Source organism: Podospora pseudocomata, chromosome 7 (assembly GCF_035222375.1).
Source record: "Podospora pseudocomata strain CBS 415.72m chromosome 7, whole genome shotgun sequence".
Lineage (NCBI taxonomy): Eukaryota > Fungi > Ascomycota > Sordariomycetes > Sordariales > Podosporaceae > Podospora > Podospora pseudocomata.
This window is the reverse complement of record NC_085891.1, coordinates 1090762-1110058: the sequence shown is the minus strand read 5'-3', so window position 1 is coordinate 1110058 and position 19297 is coordinate 1090762. Positions and strand designations below refer to the sequence as shown.

General features: G+C 52.6%; 6 protein-coding genes across 6 annotated transcripts; 2 read left to right on the top strand and 4 right to left on the bottom strand.

Moving 5' to 3' along the window:
- Positions 1–91: 91 nt before the first annotated feature.
- On the bottom strand, positions 92–2126 carry QC762_701850 (uncharacterized protein; the record flags this gene model as incomplete). The annotated part of the gene is made up of 2 exons (XM_062893045.1): positions 92–1397; positions 1450–2126. The coding sequence occupies 2 exons, from the start codon at positions 2124–2126 to the stop codon at positions 203–205; spliced, it is 1872 nt and encodes a 623-aa protein (XP_062739129.1). The 3' UTR covers positions 92–202.
- A 1310-nt stretch (positions 2127–3436) lies between these two features.
- QC762_701860 (uncharacterized protein) lies at positions 3437–5131 on the bottom strand (the record flags this gene model as incomplete). The annotated part of the gene is made up of 3 exons (XM_062893046.1): positions 3437–4695; positions 4928–5040; positions 5067–5131. 3 exons carry the CDS (start codon positions 5129–5131, stop codon positions 3437–3439), a joined length of 1437 nt encoding a protein of 478 aa, XP_062739128.1.
- Positions 4798–7950, top strand: AVO1 (Component of a membrane-bound complex containing the Tor2p kinase; the record flags this gene model as incomplete). Its single annotated transcript, XM_062893047.1, is given in 4 exon segments — positions 4798–5040; positions 5059–5425; positions 5481–7761; positions 7831–7950. The coding sequence occupies 3 exon segments, from the start codon at positions 5403–5405 to the stop codon at positions 7948–7950; spliced, it is 2424 nt and encodes an 807-aa protein (XP_062739127.1). The 5' UTR covers positions 4798–5040; positions 5059–5402.
- Positions 7951–8932: 982 nt separating this feature from the next.
- QC762_701875 (uncharacterized protein) lies at positions 8933–10034 on the top strand (the record flags this gene model as incomplete). Its single annotated transcript, XM_062893048.1, has 2 exons — positions 8933–9190; positions 9254–10034. The coding sequence occupies 2 exons, from the start codon at positions 8933–8935 to the stop codon at positions 9656–9658; spliced, it is 663 nt and encodes a 220-aa protein (XP_062739126.1). The 3' UTR covers positions 9659–10034.
- Positions 10035–11353: 1319 nt separating this feature from the next.
- Positions 11354–12604, bottom strand: QC762_701880 (uncharacterized protein; the record flags this gene model as incomplete). Its single annotated transcript, XM_062893049.1, has 1 exon — positions 11354–12604. One exon carries the CDS (start codon positions 12602–12604, stop codon positions 11354–11356), a length of 1251 nt encoding a protein of 416 aa, XP_062739125.1.
- A 4517-nt stretch (positions 12605–17121) lies between these two features.
- Positions 17122–18978, bottom strand: QC762_701890 (uncharacterized protein; the record flags this gene model as incomplete). The annotated part of the gene is made up of 1 exon (XM_062893050.1): positions 17122–18978. One exon carries the CDS (start codon positions 18976–18978, stop codon positions 17122–17124), a length of 1857 nt encoding a protein of 618 aa, XP_062739124.1.
- Between the last annotated feature and the right edge of the window lie 319 nt (positions 18979–19297).

Sequence of the window (19297 nt, the reverse complement as noted above, 5' to 3'; positions counted from 1 at the left end):
TTTGCGATGGTTGGTGGTGTAGATAGAAAACGACGGGTGGGTGGGTATGTATAAGCTCCAAATTCATTCACCTTGTGCTGTTGGAGAATGCATGATATTTTGTTGTCTGTCATACGGACAGGCGGGGCGGGTAAATAAGTAGGTGTGAATATATATATGTATATAAAAACTAAATCATCTCTCCAACCCGGTTGTTTATCACCTAAGTACAAGTCTCGACCCTGACCATCCTCTGCCTCTCCGCCACGACAGGGAACAAAAACCCCCACTCTCCTCTGGTGATGGGGCTGATGTCGTCGTAGCCGTTTGGTGTTAGAGGTCCGACTCTTTCCCTTTCTTCTGGTTCGTTATCACCTACCCCACCTGAGCCTGACCCTGACCCGTCGGGTGAGAGCATGATCTCGTTGAGGGAAAAACTGGTTTTTGTCCACTGGGCTGATGGGGGAGCGGAGCCGTTCCCCGGTTTGGCAGTAGTCAAAATGGTAGGAGGAGGGAACGATCTAACCGCGCTTTGGGGACGGGCGGTGTGCTCTTCTTCTTCTTCTTCTTCTTCTTCTTTTTTTTTTTTTTTTTCTGAGATGGGCGAGTGAGTTTCCTCCTCTCTTGGGGGCAAAGGGAGACGTTTCTCAAAGGTGGTTTGCAGTTTCAACTGCAACAACGCTGGGTTTCTCCCTGGTGGGGCGGGGAAGAGTTTAGGTGTTGTTGTCCTCCTTTCTTCCGGGATAGGGACAGGAGCTGGACGGACGGGAGATGGCAAAAGGATATCATGCGGGGAATTGGAAGGGTGAGAGCGGAGGGGGTCGATTCTGAGGACTGTCCTTTCTCGCTCTCTTGGCGGTGGTGGTGGTGGTTGGTGGTGATGATGGATGGAGGTGGTGCGGTACCATGCTTCTATCGCTTTGAGGTCAAGCTTTTCGTCCTCGTCAAGATCATCATCATCTTCGGTTTCCGAGTCGGTCGGGGAGTTGAGCGTGAAAAGAATTTCTTTGTCTTCGGCTACTAATGGCCATGCTGCGCCGCTGGCATCTTTGGTGTCGTCTCTGATGACGTTGCCGCCGTAGGCACGCTCGTACATGCGGCAGACCTGGCTTAGGGAGTGGTCGCAGATGGGGTCGAGCCATCGGTAAGAGTTGAGGAGGGTGCTCTTGAGTAGAGGACGCCGGCCGTTGGAGAGGTAGAGGCGGCGGAGCTCGTCGACGGCGTCTTCCAGGCGGTAGGAGGAGCGGGTGCGGGCGTAGGCTTGGAAGGCTGTGCGGAAGGTGTAGAGGGAGTCGAGTGAGAGGAGATTGAGGTGGGATGAGGTGAAGAGGGGCTGGTTTTGTGAGAGCGAGAGGCGAATGAGATCTGGAGGGAGGGAGAGGGAAGAGGCTGAGACTGGTCGGGAGAGCCATTCGGATCTGATCTGGTGGTTAGCGATTGCGGGCGAAGATACCTTGAGGATCTACATACCCCAGTCTGAACTTCTTGGATGTCTTCTCAATTGTCTGAGACAAAAGTCTCTCATCTTTGGGGCTCAAAGGTTCAGCATGGATGAACCTCATGCCGGTCTGGTGTGCAACACTTGAATGCTCAACACTGTTGTCTGACATCACGGTGAAAGGCGTGGCAGGTGTCATGGGCACGCTGCTGCCGCCGTAATGAGATGGACTACCTGGCCATCGGAACCGATTGCTGCTGGTGCTGGTAAAGGTCGAGTCGACCGAGGAGTAGGTGGAGCTGGAAATGGCAGAAGCCTCGCTGAAGGCAGGTGATACGGTGCCATCGCTGAACCGATCCAAATGAATATGGACAATCCTCTCTCGTACACTTCCGTCACTCGTTGTGCTGTTGTTGAGCTTGACGAACTGCTTGAGGGCTTCCAATCTCGAGACAGGAGGCAGGGTAGGCCGCAATGCTGCTGTGTTGAGGACGTGCGAGCCTGGCGTAAAGGTCGCAGAGGTAACAATGGTGGATGTCGGCAGTTGGTAGTCGCGGCGAACAACAAGCAGTGTAATGTTGGCCCCCTTCTTAGCCAGTCTCTTCGACGCATAATCCAAGGCCTCGTTGACGTAGACCGGTAGGCTGTCGGCGATGGATGGGCCAGCCTCGAGAGGCGATGAGATCCGATTCCTCATGATAGGCGCCATGGTGTGCTTGTCTGCATATGTGCGTGTGGTGCAAGACGGTCTGTCGATCGGGCTCTTGTTCCTTCAAAGGTTGGTGGCTGACGAGGTTGGATCCTGAGAAGCAGCTCAATGAAGAGGATCCTCAGGAATATATTGGAGAATAAAGTGTCAACAGGATTTCTCACAGCACCTCAGATCTGATACCGATCGACTAATAGATGCGGCATGGGAAGTAAGCAAACGCAGCCTTATTCCAACACAGGATATGGGCAACCAAAGGAGCGAGGTGAGAAGAGACGGCAAGAAAAATAAAAAAAGGCAGTCCACGGCGGCTACCCGTGATTATCAACTAAAATAAAGTCATCACAAGAAACATGAAACGAAACGACGACCATATGAGAGATGAGCTATACCGTGTTTCATTGTTTACGGTTCCGGCTGTAGGGTTTCCCGACGGGATGGAACTTTCTACGATAGAAGAGGGTCAGATGCAGCGTGATGGTGATGGTGGTGATGAATCGACAAGTGAGAAGTGATCCTGCCCAGTTAAGGGCTTCCATAGTAGTTCCTGCATCAGCACTAACAGCGTCGTCTATCCGCCTACTGCAGCAAGGGTATTATGATGTGATAACACCACAACAAAGGTCCCTGTCGGGCGGTTAACACCCTCTTCGCTCCCAGGGTGCAAAAATAGCCAAGCATGTCGTTGGACAGCATTAGACGCCCAACCCCGGGATTGGCTGGCGTCTATTTCGGTGACCCCACCCCTTATGCGGGGAGATGGGACCCAAGAGATATTTTAGCGTCCAGTCCAAGCTTCTCATCCAACCTCCCCTATGCATGCAGACATCCATCTGCACATGCAGCAGTCACTGTTGGCTCTAGAAATCGAGACCCAATCGTAGAATATTCCCTCTCTCATCTCTTCTGTAAAAAGAACGGCAACGAGGCACTCCGGGCATTTCCTCAAAACCATCTTGCTGACATCCCATCATAGCTCATCTCGCCTTTCCATAATGTCAGGAACAGTTACACAACAGATGTCGAGGAGAATTGTTTCTGCAAATAACCCAAAACAGAACAGTGAGCATGCAATCATCCTTGAATTGAACAACGTTCTTGCATTGCATCGGCAACCCCTTCCCTGCATGTCGACCCGACCACTTCGCCAAAGCATGCATCGTAAAGATGCTTCAAGGTCATTGGAGAATAGCGATTGAGGTATGGTAATTGTTTCGTTGGTTTGACGAATCTTTGACTTGTCAAATGCTCGTTGGCCACAACTATGCCGTATACAATATTGAATCTGCCGGAGACACCTTTGCCCCGCATCACTTCCATCCATATCTCCCTGCAGCGTCACTTTTGTTCTGCTTGCCTTTGGCAAAGCTATCCTCCAGGGCACTCTGGTTGTTCTGGGCCATGTTGACCACCTGTCTCAAGCTGTGCTTGCCTGGAGCAATCGATCTGATCGGATTGTAAACCTGCTGTTCACCCGACTGTCTGAGGGCTTCGTTGGAGTTGTATTCGGCTTCCATGTTGAAGTTTATCATGTTGGTCGGTACTTGGTCCGAGCGACCAAAAAGCTCACGGCGGGCTGCCTTGGAAAGGCCGGCAAACGCGTCCGGTACCGGGTATGAAGGTTGGGTTGTTTCTACAGGGTAAGGTGCTGTGACATCATGTGCGTGTTGTAAGGTAGGAGAGGGTTCTGGGACTGTAAATAAAGGCTCGTAGGCGCCCGTGGTTGTTGTGGCCGTGGGGACAGGTGGAGGAGCATCTTCGTCGTCGTCGATAGAGAACAGGGAGACATGTTTCTTTTGCGGACTCGGGGGTACTGGCGGGTCTGTGATCACTGCTTCTGTCGGTGTCGACACCCGCGCTGGAACCTCAGTCTTCGCTACTGTCGCTGTTGCTGTCGTCTTCTTTTTGGCGTTCAGGCCAGTCTTCTTCCTCGCAACTGAAAGCGGCTTGAACATGAGCGGCTTCCCCACCAACTTGACCTCCGATTCTGGTTTCTGACCCTCGGGTATTGATGGACCAGAGCTCTTTTTGGGAGCTGGGAGGTTGAGGCCACCGCCTCCTGATGTCGATGAGCTATCGCCATAGCCGTCGTCTCCTCCTCTTACAAAAGCTGGTTCCGTGCCTGTCCTCAAGTTCACCCTTGGTGCCGGCGCTGAGCCTGGCTGCCTCGCAGAGGAATCGGATGATGCAGCGATGGCAGTTGTTTTCTTCGGTGGTGGTAAGAAAGAGCCAAAGTTGCCGAATCGACTTCCGCCGGTCGTCGTTTTGGCGCGTTTCGCGGGTGGCCCGTCATTGTCGGCAATCTTGTCTGCCGCGCTCGTGGTCGGTAAGTTGACAACGATCTTGCCTGAGCCTCCGACAAGCTTCTGAAATGACTTCTTATTGTTTGCGGCGCTAGCTGCCGGGACAGACGCTGGTTTCTGTGCCTGTGGTTGTGGAATTTCGGCATCGGAATCCGAGTCTGAGTAGTCCACCAAGCCCATATTGATCAAATGATGTCGTTTGCGCGCCGATGACGATGATTGAAATTGGGGGTTTGGGTTTGTAGGAGGCAAACAGTTGATTGCTTCTGCGACCGTCAGAGGCGCGGCTACCTTATCGATAAGCCTTGGTCAAGCTCCACCCACAGTGCAACGACGACTCGGTTGTTTCTCTTGACTGACAATCAATCAAAGTATCCTCCTCAGCGGTTTATCTCCTGCCGAAATGATTGTATGTAATTAAACTCTTGCAAAGCTACCTTATATAAACTTGTTATAAAGCAAGCCCTCCAGCACCTCGGTCTGCTATCACTGAGAAACCACAATTATCCCTGTTCGGCTTCGGTGGGGCTCTCTGTCGCCGTGACAAATGCGCCAAGCATCTGGGACCCTGGGGGGTGAGCGGGCCATACACCTCACCAAGCATCATCCAACTGACAACTGCTCAGTCACTTCTCACTTCGACTTCTTATCGTCACCGGTTGCTCTGGCAGTATACTCGGCGATTAGAGAATACGTTGTCATTTTGGATGTTCATCTGATCTTGACGGGTTCTCTATTCACTACCTTTGGCGGGGCGAACCTCCTAATCACCTGCTTGTTTCACCGTCTTTCACCAATCGGCCAGCTTCCTGCATTGCTCCCCTCCCCCACCACGCTGGATATCTTCATATTTTAATCTATCTTGCTACCTGGGCGTATATCAATCTTCGCTGCCGACCTGAAATCATCAAAGTCACGCCTGGAGAGTAAAACCCAACACTGCCTCGCCTGCCACGACTTTCTCACAACCAACATGTCTGTCATTCAAGTCGAAGAGTGTGTACCTCATGCAAAAGGTTTCTACCTGCAAATTAAGCTGACATACTCTCAGTTTGGTCTTGTACCAACTCCGAACCAGCTACTTGAACGATATCGCTGATGGAGTTGGCGAGCGTCTTTTCACTTTGAACGAGAACTTCCTCAATTCAGCACCTTTCAAATCGGCAGGATGGCGCCCAAATCCCGCTCTCATCAAGAGGACTCATTCGCCTCCGATTCCAACGGCCATTGCTTCCGAGTATTTCCAGGCCCCCAAGGCGGCTGGACTAACGCTGGAAGATGAGGGCGAAGAAAATGGCTTGTTTCCAGGTGGTGTTCCGGAGACACTTGGGCCAAGTCTAGCGACGAAACGGCGGCGCCGGCGTGAGCAAATGGAGGAAGATGACAGCAGCGATCTTAGCGATGAAAGCGACGATGAGCCTGATCAACGTGCTGCCCAGCAGATAAAATTTGCGAAGATGCCTGTGCGCAACCGATCAGGTTCCTCTCCTCTGCAATCATCCAATCTACGGCAGATGACCACCGTTTCACCTGCTCGCCCTGTCCCAAGGAGAGGCTCGCAGTCCGCTCTCGAAACTGTCAAAGAACGGGTTAGACGCGACACGGTGACGAGTAGTGAGGTCTCTTCGGAGAATGAATTTGAGTCATCAGGTTATCACAGGCACAGGGAAGCCGCCCGACAAGCGGCAGCTAGAGCCGCCAAGCTGTCGGTCAAGCTCACCGAGCCCACCGAGGGCATCAAGAGACAGGGAAGTGAACTTCTCGAGGAAGAGGCGGAGTCCGATTCTGATGCCTCGGATATGTCTTCGGCTTTCATTGAGAGCATCGACTCAGCATCCATTTTGGAGGCTGTGAAGAACCCTATGAACGCTTCGCTTCGGGAACAGGTTGTGGGCACACCACCCAGGGAGTTCACGCGAAGGATGACGATACGGAAGTCGGCAATGCCCTTGCCTCTACACTTACCGGTGGGCGATCTACCACCACCCCGTCCGTTGAGCACAATTCGGCCCATCAGCATGATCCAGCCGAAGAGTTTGTTATCCGCAGCTCTGAAAGCCAAGAAGACGAAGCCAACCTTGCCGTTCGATGGATTTGCTTCGCTTTCTGGTCAGGGAGACCCGAATCCCATCATGCTGCGCATTTATGCCCCATTTTCGAAGCAGCCCTCAAAACCATTCGAGGTTCTTATTCGGCGGACGGTTCATGAGGGAGAAGGCGGCGACCGAGCCGTAACGGTTGCCGACCTAATTGGTTTGAGCTTGTGGCGATATAACGAAGAAAAGCTGGAGCCACCACTTCCCAGCGACAAGCTCAATGTGAACTGGTGGACTCTACGAATGGTTGAGGAAGATGGCGAAGTCGATGATGACTTCCCACCCTTGGAGCGCAAAAAGCAGCTCACGTCATTCACAACAGCGAACAACAGGGCCGGAAGAGCCCGTTCAGCTTCCAAAGTCTACGACATTTTTGCTTTGTCGCAAGCTTCACAGGATGAATTTGAAGAGAACCAGCGGGTGACACCGCAGTTCGAGCAAGAAGCCGGCGGCGAAGAGGAGGATAAGGACCTTACTCCCAAGGGCACGCCCCGACCCGAGGCCGTCTTGGGTGCTCCCGCGCCGCCTAGAGAGAACCCCGTCCTCAACACGGGATACAAGGCAGGCACCATGTTCGCCGATGTGCCTCAATCTACCCAGCCTACCGCACCTGCGTCCCGCGGTGAGAAGAGGCTCCTTCGCATTCACATTCACTCGTCAGATGCTGCACCAGGGCAGATGCTCACACTCGACGTCAGCACCGAAACGTGGTTAGCCGAAGTTCTGGACACGGCGTGTAGAAAACGCCAGCTAGACAAGGCCAATCATGTGTTGAAGGTTCCGAATACCGGCACCGTGGTGATGCTTGACCGAACGGTCGCTTCGTTGGGCAATATCACAGAATTAGATCTGTACCGTCGGCGCTTTGCCACAGACGGGCCGCTCACCATGACGGGTTCGCCAAGCAGCTCGTCACCTAGGCCGGTTCTGTTTTCTGATAACTCCAGCTGGACCAAGGCGAAGAAATCCAAGCTTTTGGGTACCCATCCGTTGGCAAAGGAGGTCCTGAAGCAGGATGAGCTTGGACTCAGCACCCAGGTCAGAAAGTACACAGTTTGGCGGAAGCAGCCGATGCGGTTGCTGTCAGAGAAGCTGTTTGCCATTGACAGTGAGCATGTCCACATCATGCCAGCCTCTGGCACCAAGAGCGGGGATCTCGATTCCAAGATGACATCCATCCACTTCAGCAATGTGGTGGGCTGCAAGGTTTCACGCAAGCACCCGACCAATTTCAAGGTATGTGACGAGGCCAGGTGTGGAGCTCCTGTGTTTGGCGAGCCACCAACTAACCCTTTTGACCGCTAGCTCGTGGTGTACAAGTCTACCGAGAGCAAGAGGTACGACTTTGTGACCAGCAGCCCGGAATCCGCGGCAGAGATTGTTCAAGAACTCAAGAAGGGCATTTCGCCATACCGAGAAGTCTGAGCTTGATGAATAGCTCGGACCGCACAGGCAACACCACCATGCGTCTATGCTACACTACACTTACACAGCCAGCAGCTAGCCGGAATTTTCCAACTCATTGGCTCACAATGGACTGTGCGATGACCCCTTGCCTGCGTTTCCACTTTGTTGAGGCGTTGCCATACGCGAGCTGGATGGCTGCAGAGCAGATCGAATTCTCAAGAAGAAAAATATGAACTAATATCTCCCCAACTTTGATACCATCGCGGTGACATCATGGATGAAGTGAACGGAATTGACGGCAAAGGTGGAAACGTTGACGAGCTGGTGTGGAGATGGATGAGGGGTCAAAATAAAGTTGGGACCCCTGCCTCCCGGGCGGCACGGCTGAGGCTGCCCGAGATGGGTGGAGCAGAGACGGAGCCGACGACGACAAAGCAGGGAAATCTGGGAACATCACCCGCACCTCTGCATTACCGAACCAAGATTTCAGGAGAATCTTCCATCTCAGCATCACCCGCATTTCCAAACTAGGGTTGCGTACAGCGCCATGATGCGGATTCTCCGACAGGGAGACACACATCCCGTAGCCACGACAGGACAAGTAAAGACGGCCGGTGACGGATCTTGAAACCGAAAGCTCCCCGCAATGATGACATTACTCAAGGGCAGTCCAAGCTATCCCGGCCCATCGCCTTGGTCGCACGGCAGAGCAACGGTGGGTATTCGGTACAACGGGCTACCCACGACGGACCTGGTGGACGCCCGTCCGGCCACGGGGCTTGCGTATCCCTAGCGCCCCATTGCGCACAGTGATGCGCCCTGCATGTGCCAATGGCCAAGACAGTGTCTGGTCTGGATCGCCGCACCACAGACGTAGCGGCGGGTTGCTGGGTTACCGAGCCCACACGCATTCCATCCCAAGGTTGATCGGTAAAGGCTCGGTCAAACCCAAACTCTATGACAAAGGGACCTGCAGCTGGCTGGCGGCCGATCGAGATGCATGTACGGTACGCCGCGTACGTCTTGGGTCATGCGAGAGACACATATAAGTAGGTCCTCTGAGCATCTGACCTCACTAGGACTTTCCATCCCACAATTCACCCGTCTGCCTCACCCTGCTATCCATCGTTCTGTCGAGTTGCTGTCTTTTGTCGCTTTACCTCGCAAAAAGCCTAACCAACACTTTGATCACCAACCCTTCACAACCGTCAACATGCGTTTCGCTCCTATCCTCGCCGGCTTTGCTGCCCTTGTTGTTGTATGTGCCTGACCACGCTTCTCCTATGCATCATGTACGCAGTGCTAACACACCTGGCATTAGGCCCAAGACACCACCACCGTTGTCGACACCACCAGCATCGACCCCACAGACACCGCCGCTATCTCGTCCATTGCTTCCAGCGCGGCCTCTGTCTCCTCCGTCGTCAGCTCTGCCCTTGAGTCGGTGAGCACCTCTGCCGAGTCAGAGCTCAACTCCATCAGCACCAGCGCCGACTCTGTGCTCTCCAGCTTCAGCTCTGCCATCGCCACTGCCACCGGCGCCGACAGAGATTCCCTCACCTCGGAGCTGGCCGGCTACACCTCCACCGTCGCTTCCCGTGTCAGCTCCGCCACCGAGGCTGCCGGGTCTGCCTCCAGCTCTGCCACCAACGCCGGCCCTCAACAGACGGCCGCCGTCGCCATGGGTGCCCTCTTTGGTGGTGCCGCCCTCTTGGCCAACTTTTAAATCAGTCAAAGCGATTTACGGTGTACATGGATGGAGCCTTCTGTAACAACATTAATGCTTTTGGGGTTTGGGCGGTGGGGAGGGGAGGGGGGTTCAATGCTGGCAGGTTTTCAATAATGGACAGGTGCTGGACAGAACACAGCAACAAGATCGCTTTGGAAATTTGGAGGGATCTGGGAATGAGGGGTTTGCTAGCATGAGCAATTAATCGACGGGTATTTTTTTTTGTGTTCAGTGATATCTGGTTTACTTGGTTTAAGGTTCTTTGTATGAATCTGGATCCTGTATCAGGGTTACTTTTTTTGTTGTTTTTTTGTTACAACTGTGCCATGATTCTTAGTCTTTTATACCAAATACAGATTTCACTTGAATCACACGGCTTCGTCGGCTTGAATCAGATGAAATGTGAAGTCCAGATGAGGGATGATGCAGGGCATCTCAGAACCCTTGGGATGGCCGCAGACAGCTGATTATTGTACGTCATTAACTCTCGGTTGTTAGACGAAACAAAACAAAGTCAGACAAATGTTTCCCTCTCAACCTGATATGTTTACGAGGGGATCGTCCCTCAGTATATGTCACAACAGTACCAACGCAATCAAACTGCCTCCCGTCAATTGCTAGGTGGTATAAGCACAGTTGACTGTTGTGTCCTGTGAATGTGCTCCCACAATCCTATGTTGGGTACCTCTGGAATTCGGCATGATGCATAAAGGGTCTCGGACCCGGATACAACAGAACAAACACACAGACACCGGACCGGAGAATAAAGAAAATCGGAGACATTTGACACATGAGAAACATCTGGAAAATTACGGAACCCCGGGGGGGGAAAGACAGAGGAGGTGAGACATGGACTGTCAGCAAATTTAGTGGGTTTGTCCGGGTGCTTTATGCTTGTTTACTTGCACTGCACCTGAGTAGACATTCCCACAGGTCACAGCAGAAGGAGGTAGCGAGGTCAAGTTAGGTAGAATACCTGCCTACAGAAACCTCGACGTTTGGCAAGAGGCAGGTACTGCTGAAATCACCAGAAGAAAAGAAAAAGCAAGATAAACACACAGACGGATGGCAGTGAAGGATACCTTGGTGAGAATGCCTTTCAAAGTAGATAACAGGTAGTCAACAACAGTTCCTCAAAGATATAAGCGGACATGATAAGTATTTCCAACACTTCACACTAGAGCAGAGCTGCATGTGTTACTTGCCCTGCCGCTAATACACCTTAAGTCCAAAGCGCGCATATATGCCATGATTAGTCATTATATGCTACATAAGCTCCAAAATCAACTATAACTATCACATACGACCATACCTGGCAGAAAACTCGGGATCCCGTCCGTTCTCCCCTCGATAACCTGCCAAGGGCCAGACCAGTACCCAGGTGGGTGACCACTGGGGAATTCCTGGTGTTGTATGTTTTTAGCCCTTTTTTGTTTCTATTTCTTTTTTATCAACAAATCCTATGGCCTCTCACGTTTCTGCTTTTTGCTCGTTCCTCACTGTCTAACACTAACACAGTATCAATTCGATGTTACAATCTCACAAATTCCAAATCTTCCTGCACCTCCCAATCTCTATTATCATAATCTAACACCCCTATGGTATCATTAACAACCTTGATCATTAAGTCTTCAACACCTCATAACCGGTAAAATAGCCCAAAAACGCCTATCGCCATGCCATAACATAATGTCACTTCCCCATATTCCTCCTCAGCTCCCCCCACAACCCATCCACAACCTGAAAAACCGCCGTGACATCCCTCATAACCCCCTTATCCACCGTCCCCGACCCCCCCAACAACCGCTGCTGTATCTTATCCGGATGCCACCTCACCCTCTCCTCCTTCAACCTAGCCACAAACTCCTTCTCCCCAGTCTCCTCCAGCCCCAGCCCATTCACAAAAAAGGTCCTCACCTCCCCCGCCCTAAAACCCCCCTCCTCATCCCTCTCCACTCCAATCGGCCAAGGAATCTTCTCCGCCCCCGGCGCAGCATCTTTAACCCACTCCTCCCATTTCTGTAGATACCTCTCAAACCTCGTCCTCCATGACCGTTTCACCCGCCTCTCCTCCCCTCGTATAAAACTCCTCTCCATTTCTTTTTCTATCCTCCTTCTTTCTTCGTCCTTCTTGGCCTGTTCCTCTTTTTGCTTTTTGCGCTTCTCCCGTTCTTCCAACAGGCCAGCATGGGTCTTCTCCCACATCTTCTGACGGACATACTCGGCGTATTCCTCATCTGTCATCTTTTCTAGGTGGCCGGTGGCGGGGTTGACATGTTCGGGGTTGGAATAAATGTGGATTGGCTGGCCGTAGATGGCTTCCCAGTATGCGGCGCCTTCGTCGTCGGCCATGGCGTCGAAGAGGGATTCGCGGAAGGCGGTTTCTGGATCTAGAGGGTCCGGGGCAAAGGGGTCGGGTTGTTGGGGGGAGGGGGGCCGGCGGCGGCGGGAGGAGCGGTGTTGGTGGTGGTGACGGTGGGAGGAGCGGCGGTGTTTGTCGGAGGGGGAGCGGGACCTGTGACGGTGGCGGTGGGATTGCGAGGAGGTGCGGTCTCTGGAGCTGGATCTGCGTTTGTCTCTGTCGAGATCCCTTTCCTCCCGGTCTTTATCGCGATCTCGGCGGGAGCGGGAGGACTTGGATTTGAAGCGGAATTTGGTGGGTTTCGGCTTCGTAGAGTTGCCGTCTGCTTCTGGGGTTTGGTTTGAGCCATCTGTAGGCATAGGATCGTCCTGTTTCTCTGACTGATGCGGTTCATCTTTGGCGTCTGGTGGTTCCTCGCCTGGAGGGGTTGATTTATGGCGGGGCATATCGCGATACGTCTTGCTTGGTTGGCCTGCTGGTCTTGGGCCGTATTCATCGCTATCGCTGCCGGCATCGTGATCTGGGCGGTTGATTGAGGCGAGAATACGCCGCCTCTTGGGCGAGCGTGGTGAGTCTGCCATTATTGCTGTCCTTTCCCCCGGCGCAACAATGGCAGATGGTTGACGACCTCGTTGATATTTCTTGGCCCGATAGCTAGCAGCGATAAACTTTTGGACGGTTCGAGTGAGGTCAGAAAGTGGAGCGGCTCAACTGTGGCTTATCCCTGCTCCTGCATGTGGCACAAGGCTAACCCCCACACTTCATCAGCGTCACCATCTTCAACTATCAACTGAACCTTTCATCCCATCTATCTTGTGCAAAGACTTCAGATGGGATTTCAAAAAACTGCGCTGCCCTTTGAGCTTCTATTACACAGTCCCCTTCTTCTTCTTTTCAACCCTAAGCTATCACAATGTCCCCTTCTCAATCCCCCTCTCAGCCCTCCAAGGCCAGTTGAAATCCACTTGGGCTCGGCAGTTGCTGTTGCATTGCATTGCTATCGCCAAGGATATCTTATCACCGTTTCTCAGCTCCCACCTTCACTGCTTGAAACAACCTTTGCATTAAATTCCAATTCCCCCTTTGGTCGCTGAATCGTCCCACCGATCCGGATCAACGTCCCGTGGCCATGACTGACCCATGTGCAAGCCCAAACCCGACAGGTCGGATCATGTAACCCCAACATGGGTGCGGGAGCAACGACTGTGCCTCCCTCAACCACACCATTGGGTGCAGACACACTGCTTACCACCGCACTGTATTGGGCTTCAACGCCAGTTCAGTTCGATACATTTCAGTACACACCGCTATCTTGTCCCGCCGAGTAAGTCTTCTCACCGTCTCCAGTATCATCTGGCGGTGGACACCTCGGTAATCCTATGGTGATGTTACATCGCTGACTCGCTCCCCAGATGACAACCAAAGACTTGTGAATCGATTTTTCTTTCTTTTTCGGTGCTATTCTATGGCTTCCTTGGCCCAATCCGTCATGTGATGAAGGCCCAGGGCAATCTTCTCCTTCCATGAACGAGGACCCGCGGAAGTACCACGCTCCGTTTCTCCAGTGGGAGGAAAAGTCGGTAGGGAGAATGACAAGATTCGAAGAGTTACAACGGTCTTCGATGGTGTCAACAGCAATCTCAAAAACGCGCTGTTTATCTCGCGATGTCGACTGAATTTGGACAGACTGCCGGTTTCGTTGCAACGTCGCCTCCGATTTACCGAGATCGAACTTGCCGGTACGGCACTGTTTTGCAACGTTTGGGACAGAAAGACAAGGACTGCTACACTTCCACAGGCCCCAGACGATACTCGGACGGCCTTGAGGTAGCGAGCAACCCTCACAAACCATCATCCCGCGCACCTATCGATTTTTAGTCCAGTATTCTGTCAAACATGCTCAGCTATCATTTACGCAAAACACTCAGGGATCACGGTCTACTCTCTACCTTCCTGACTGATGTACTCTCATTTCCCAATCACTTATGACCAACACCTTGAGATGCCAATGAATAAAACAGAATGTCCAACCTTCGGTAGCGGTCACCGCCACCATCCACCGCAAATTCGAGATTGTTACACCGATGTGACAAGCTCCGAAGTAACAAGGCACTCTATTCCGGCTCACCCTCGTACTTTTGCGCCTGTTTCGGATATTGAAATCTCGACATACCGTGATTGGCAGCCGCCAAAAATTTAGCCCGGTTGGCTGACGCCCAGCTTGTCAAGATCATGTCATCTCGAACAACACCGCCCCAGCAATGGCACCTCGAAACGGTGGAACAATCCACATGCTAAGAACCTTGATGAGTCGGGTGACTTTCTTCATCGCTGAAGAACCCCGCGATGAAGACACTGAGATGAGACATGGGTGTGAGATGGAGATCCTGCAGAGACGGAAATGGAATACCACCTTGCTTTCCGCGCCTGTAAAAGGAGAGTATACGCAACCTTCGACTCAGCCAAGATGCACAACGGCGTCTTCTTTGGTTGACTGGTCGGTGTTGCTTCTTCCTATCACTGTCGTATCCACAATCTAATAGCGCTACCACTTGCGGACGTTGGATCGACGCTACGAGTCGACCCGCCCACGGTTGATTTCTCGCGAGTGAGTTTCAACTGGCTCAAAAAGGATATTGCATCCTTTCGTCTCTGATTCGACCGACACGACCGAAAAGCTAGCCGTTTCTCTTGTTCTAATTAGCCCAGCCTGTCGAATATCTAACTCGCCATGTGCCGTTATGCCATGCAACTAACCGACGAGATGCAGTGGAGTGGAGGTATTCAATGGCGAGAGGGCATATCGCTACAGAAACCGGCGGATTTCTTACTGAGCCCGGTAGCAACTGAGTACAAGCGGTTCGTATCAATGATGGCGTGACAAGGAGGTTGTGACGAATGGAATACCTTCATTTCATGCAAATGGTTTATTTGCTGCGGTCGCTTATACATGGCCAATGGCAAAAAACTATCGTCAGACGCGGCGAGTGGGAAAATGATGAGATTGTCAACAAGACAAGCCAAGAAACTCTGGAACAACACAATGTGCCACAGAGTCGTCTTGTTCAAGACCTAGCTTTCTGCGAGGCGGCGGCGGTGGTGGGGGGAAGGAAGGAAGGAAGGAAGGAATGGGTGGTGACCGGTGATGGGTGTGTTGACCGGTAGTAGCCACCTCATGGATCACCCAGGATTAGCAGTACTGTACACCCCAACCTTGTTTTGCCCGGTCTTCCCTTCCTCACCTCGCCCGACCAGACGGTTTCTTACACACCATCTTTTGGAGGAGGAGGTGTTATGGGGGAGGCCCAAGGCGGGGGTGGGGTGTCACATAGGTGTGTGTTGTAACACACCATGATGCTGAAAAGGGTAAATCGGGGGGGTGGGGGGAACAACGGTTTGACAAGGCGAGGCAAGCCTTCTTGCATATGTTGCAGCAGAACGAGGCTGCGGCTCAGCAGTTTGTGTGTGTCTGTGGATGGGTGAAAAGGCAACGTAACTCTGGTGTTGCAGCAGCAGCAGCAGCACAATTCATACTCACACATACAATACCTACATTTTTTTTCTGCACTTTCTGCAGCCTGGCGAAACTGCAACACCACCCTCCATCACCCGCGCTCGCCCAAAACATGCACGTTGGATTCGTGTGAAGGTGGGTGTGGTGGGGGGAAGGGGGGTATAAAACGGCGCCTATGTCGAATCATTTAAGCGCGGTAATCGGGGATTTTATCATCTGGCGTCTGAATGCATGGACAACAACAACTCTTAAGCCACAGTTTGATGTGTAGACCACCGGTCAACCTTAACGTTTTATTATTTCCGCACTTTGATCCTACCTAATTAGGCATGTAACTAGCTTTGTGGCTCTTCTGATCCTTTGGACATTCTTGATTTACTTGCTGGCGGTTGCAACTAGATATACAATAACGTATGCAATTTACCAAATATATGTACATGTACTGTAACAGTAGCTTTGCTTCTCAAAGCTCTATCTTGCAGCTGCTGCTTTGAGAGATCACGGCCGGACAGCAAACCACAGCTTCGTGCCAGCCGCGTGCTACTACCCTATTATATATCCCCATTGGATACAGCTCCAGCCTCCTCCCCCTCACAGACAGGCATGCAGTATGTAAACATACATATACACATGCAGTTTGCATTCTACCGCTGCCTGTAGCCCCCGCCCAACCTCCTACCTCGGCCGTCTGTTGACTTTGTATCCTGTCGGGTATCCAACGAATAGAAGTTGAACAACAATGATAAAAACAATCTTGGTATCGAATATGCTCGCCGGCTGCTCCCCCCTGAAACCTTGCTCTTCCCCCCCCTCTCCCCCAGCCTCCTCCTCTTTGAACCGAACTTGTCAAGATTAAAGCAGACAAATCAGAGGCAAGAAATCAAGGAGAAAACATTGTCCAATCGGTGAAACTTCTTGCAGGAACACACGCACACTTTCTGCTGCTGCTCCAACTTTTCCTAATCCAACGCCCGTGTGTCCAGAAAGAGAAAACCCACCCAATCCTCCCCAGCTAAGCTTTCATTGGCATAGTAGCCCAAAAAGACAATTATTCCTCCTCCCACCGTACCTCCTCTCTCCGCGAATATATCTAAAAAAAAAAAAAAAAAAAAAAAAAAAAAAGATTGTACATAACTGAACAAAAGGCTGAATATGTGCAGGTGGTGGTGTTATGATGATTAGAAACTTGATATTCAACAAAAAAAATATACAGACAGAGAAAAAAGGAATGCTATATGCTGTGTGGTGGGTATTACAACAAGTTTGATAATAGAAAACCCAAAACCCAAAAAGAACCCATCAAGAAACCCCGCGCTTCCAAAATGCTAGCAAAAAGACAAAAGAAACCAACGACAGTTAGAAAAATAAAGCCAAAAACATCTTTTGATTTTTCATTCTCCTACCGCCCTAAACAAGAAACTGTGGTCCGTCTGGCCTCGCCCTGGTCGCCCGTGGCAATTTGTTTTGATCCTCTAGTATGATGCCCAATAAAAACAAAGGAAATGTATGTGGTGGAAGGGGGTATTATAGGGTATTGGGTGTAAATGACTCGATATGTGTAGTATGTTCTGTCGTATGCGTTATTCACCTCGGTCCTCCCTCAGAAGGTCGTGGCTCGGTAGCCCAACCGGCGGTTTCGTACGAGCTCTTTCGGTGGTATTGAGGCGGGTATGGTGTGATCGGTTGAGGGGGGAGGGACGGGGGAAGCGTCGGTGGCAGAGAGGGAGGGCCGCTGGGGGCAGGTGATGGTGTCGTCGAGGAAGTTCCTCCCGGCTGGGGCTCGAATCGAAGAGGGGGTAGTCGTGAAGGTCCCGGGGGTGGTGTAATATGGGGAGACGGTGGGATTCCAAACGCAGAAGCACCAGCGATGGGTGGCAGGGTAGTCGGTGTGGAAAGGGCAAAGGATGATGTGGGCATCTGAGGTTCGGAATCTGTTCTTCGCCTTCTCAGGGGCGGCTCGAGCATAGATGGTTCCCCGTAGGCGCTCGGGCGCACATGAGGATGCGGGTGGGGATGTTGAAGAGGGTGAACAGCAGGGTGAGGGTGAGGGTATGGGTGAGAGTGTGACTGTGAGTGCGCGTGCGATACTGGCATCGGTTGTTGGTGTGGTGTATGTGACCTGCTATCTCCTGCCGGTGGATAGGGTGCGGGGACTCTTGACGTAGACGGGCTCGGTGGTCCTTCCGCCCACTCGCTGATACCAGCCGTTCGGGCAACGATATCTCGCAGACGATTTCGGTCATTTCTGTAGTGGTCACGCTCAATTTGTAGCTCCTGGCACCGCTTCTCCAGCTCATCCGCCTTCCTTTCCAACTCCCGGTTTCTCGACTCCAACTTTTGTAGCCCCTGTTGCTGTTCTCTCTCCCTCTCCTTCTTGCGCTGTCTGAATCTCGCTGAAGCCCCCGCGTTTCGTTGTCTCTTCTCATCCGCCTGCTTCGACGCTTGGTGAACGTCCACCGGAACCACAATCTCCTCTCCATGCCTCGGTGTGATTGTTAATAGAGTCTGGCCTTCCGAAATCTGCAAGCTTCGAGTTGCTGAGCCTGCTGGCGGAAGTGTGCCCATGGGCCCTGGCCCCCATCGCCCATCACCATGAGGATTGGATGCCGGCAGTCCCCTGCTTGACATGGTCGGTGTCCCATATGGTGAGCCTGGAAAGACTGGCTGCCCGCTGTGTTCACGTTTGAGGGGAGCTGGGTGTGCTAGTTCACGGGGGTGTGCCATTGGGTGGCCGTGGCTCAGACTGGGCTGTGAGAGTGATCGAGAAAGCCCAGAGGTCGGCCGCGTGGGGGCGTGGGAGCCGGGGTATGGCGACGGAGCTCCCAACGGAGGGCCGACGAGCATGGAAAGGTCATTTGTCTGAGACGAAGTTCTCGGAGTAGGGGCGGGTAAATTTGCGAGCTGAGGTTCGACTGTTCGCAGAGCAGCCCTGCTAAGGCTTGCAACTCTCGGGGACTTTGGGGTTAGTATCCGTCTCGCAGTAAAAGGATAGGGATGGACAGAGGAAGGTGAGCCCCTCTCGGCCGAAGAGGAACCACCGGCCGGAGATGCTGTCGGATGTGTCTGCGCGTGAGTTGCCCTTGGTGTGGAAGCCCCACTCTGTCCTGGGATGGTATAAGGACGTGAAGGCGAGCCCTGTGTTGTCCCATATTGAGGAGTTGGCCCCATTGTTGGTTGGGGGCTGCCTTCGGCAGGAGCAGGTTGTGAGCCTGCTGGATTAAGGATGTTGTGTACGCCGGAGGGTCGGTTTCCTGGCTGCCAGCCTCTTTCGTTTCCTTCGACTACCGTTGCTCCGCTGGGGTTATGGGACGACTGTGTTCTGGGAGCATCTTGTTGACCGAGATGTTGTTGTCGGTGTTGTGGAGAGGTGTTGGTGTCTGTCGCTGGCGATTGCGAAGAAGGACGAGAAGAAGGGGGAGGTGCTGGCCCCCCCTGCGACATCGAGGTCTGTTCCCCTTCGCTTTTGAGGCCTTGAAGACCGTGACATTGACGCCTGTAACTGCTGTCGGGCACCGGGAGGACCAGTCCTTGATCAAGGCCAGTACCTTGGGCTCCCCTCCTTCGGTGGTCCTGGGCGGCTGTCGTGAACAGCAGCGAGGTGTCCGCACCAGACCAGCGGGGTGCTGGTTCTTGGGCCCACCGCTGGTGAATCGGCGCCGTGATCGCCAGACTGACGGATTCGTGTTTGAAACAGCTATAAGCCGGCTGTTCCACTGTCGAGGATGGAAGGTTTGGGGTCCCGGGAGGTGCTCTGACGATG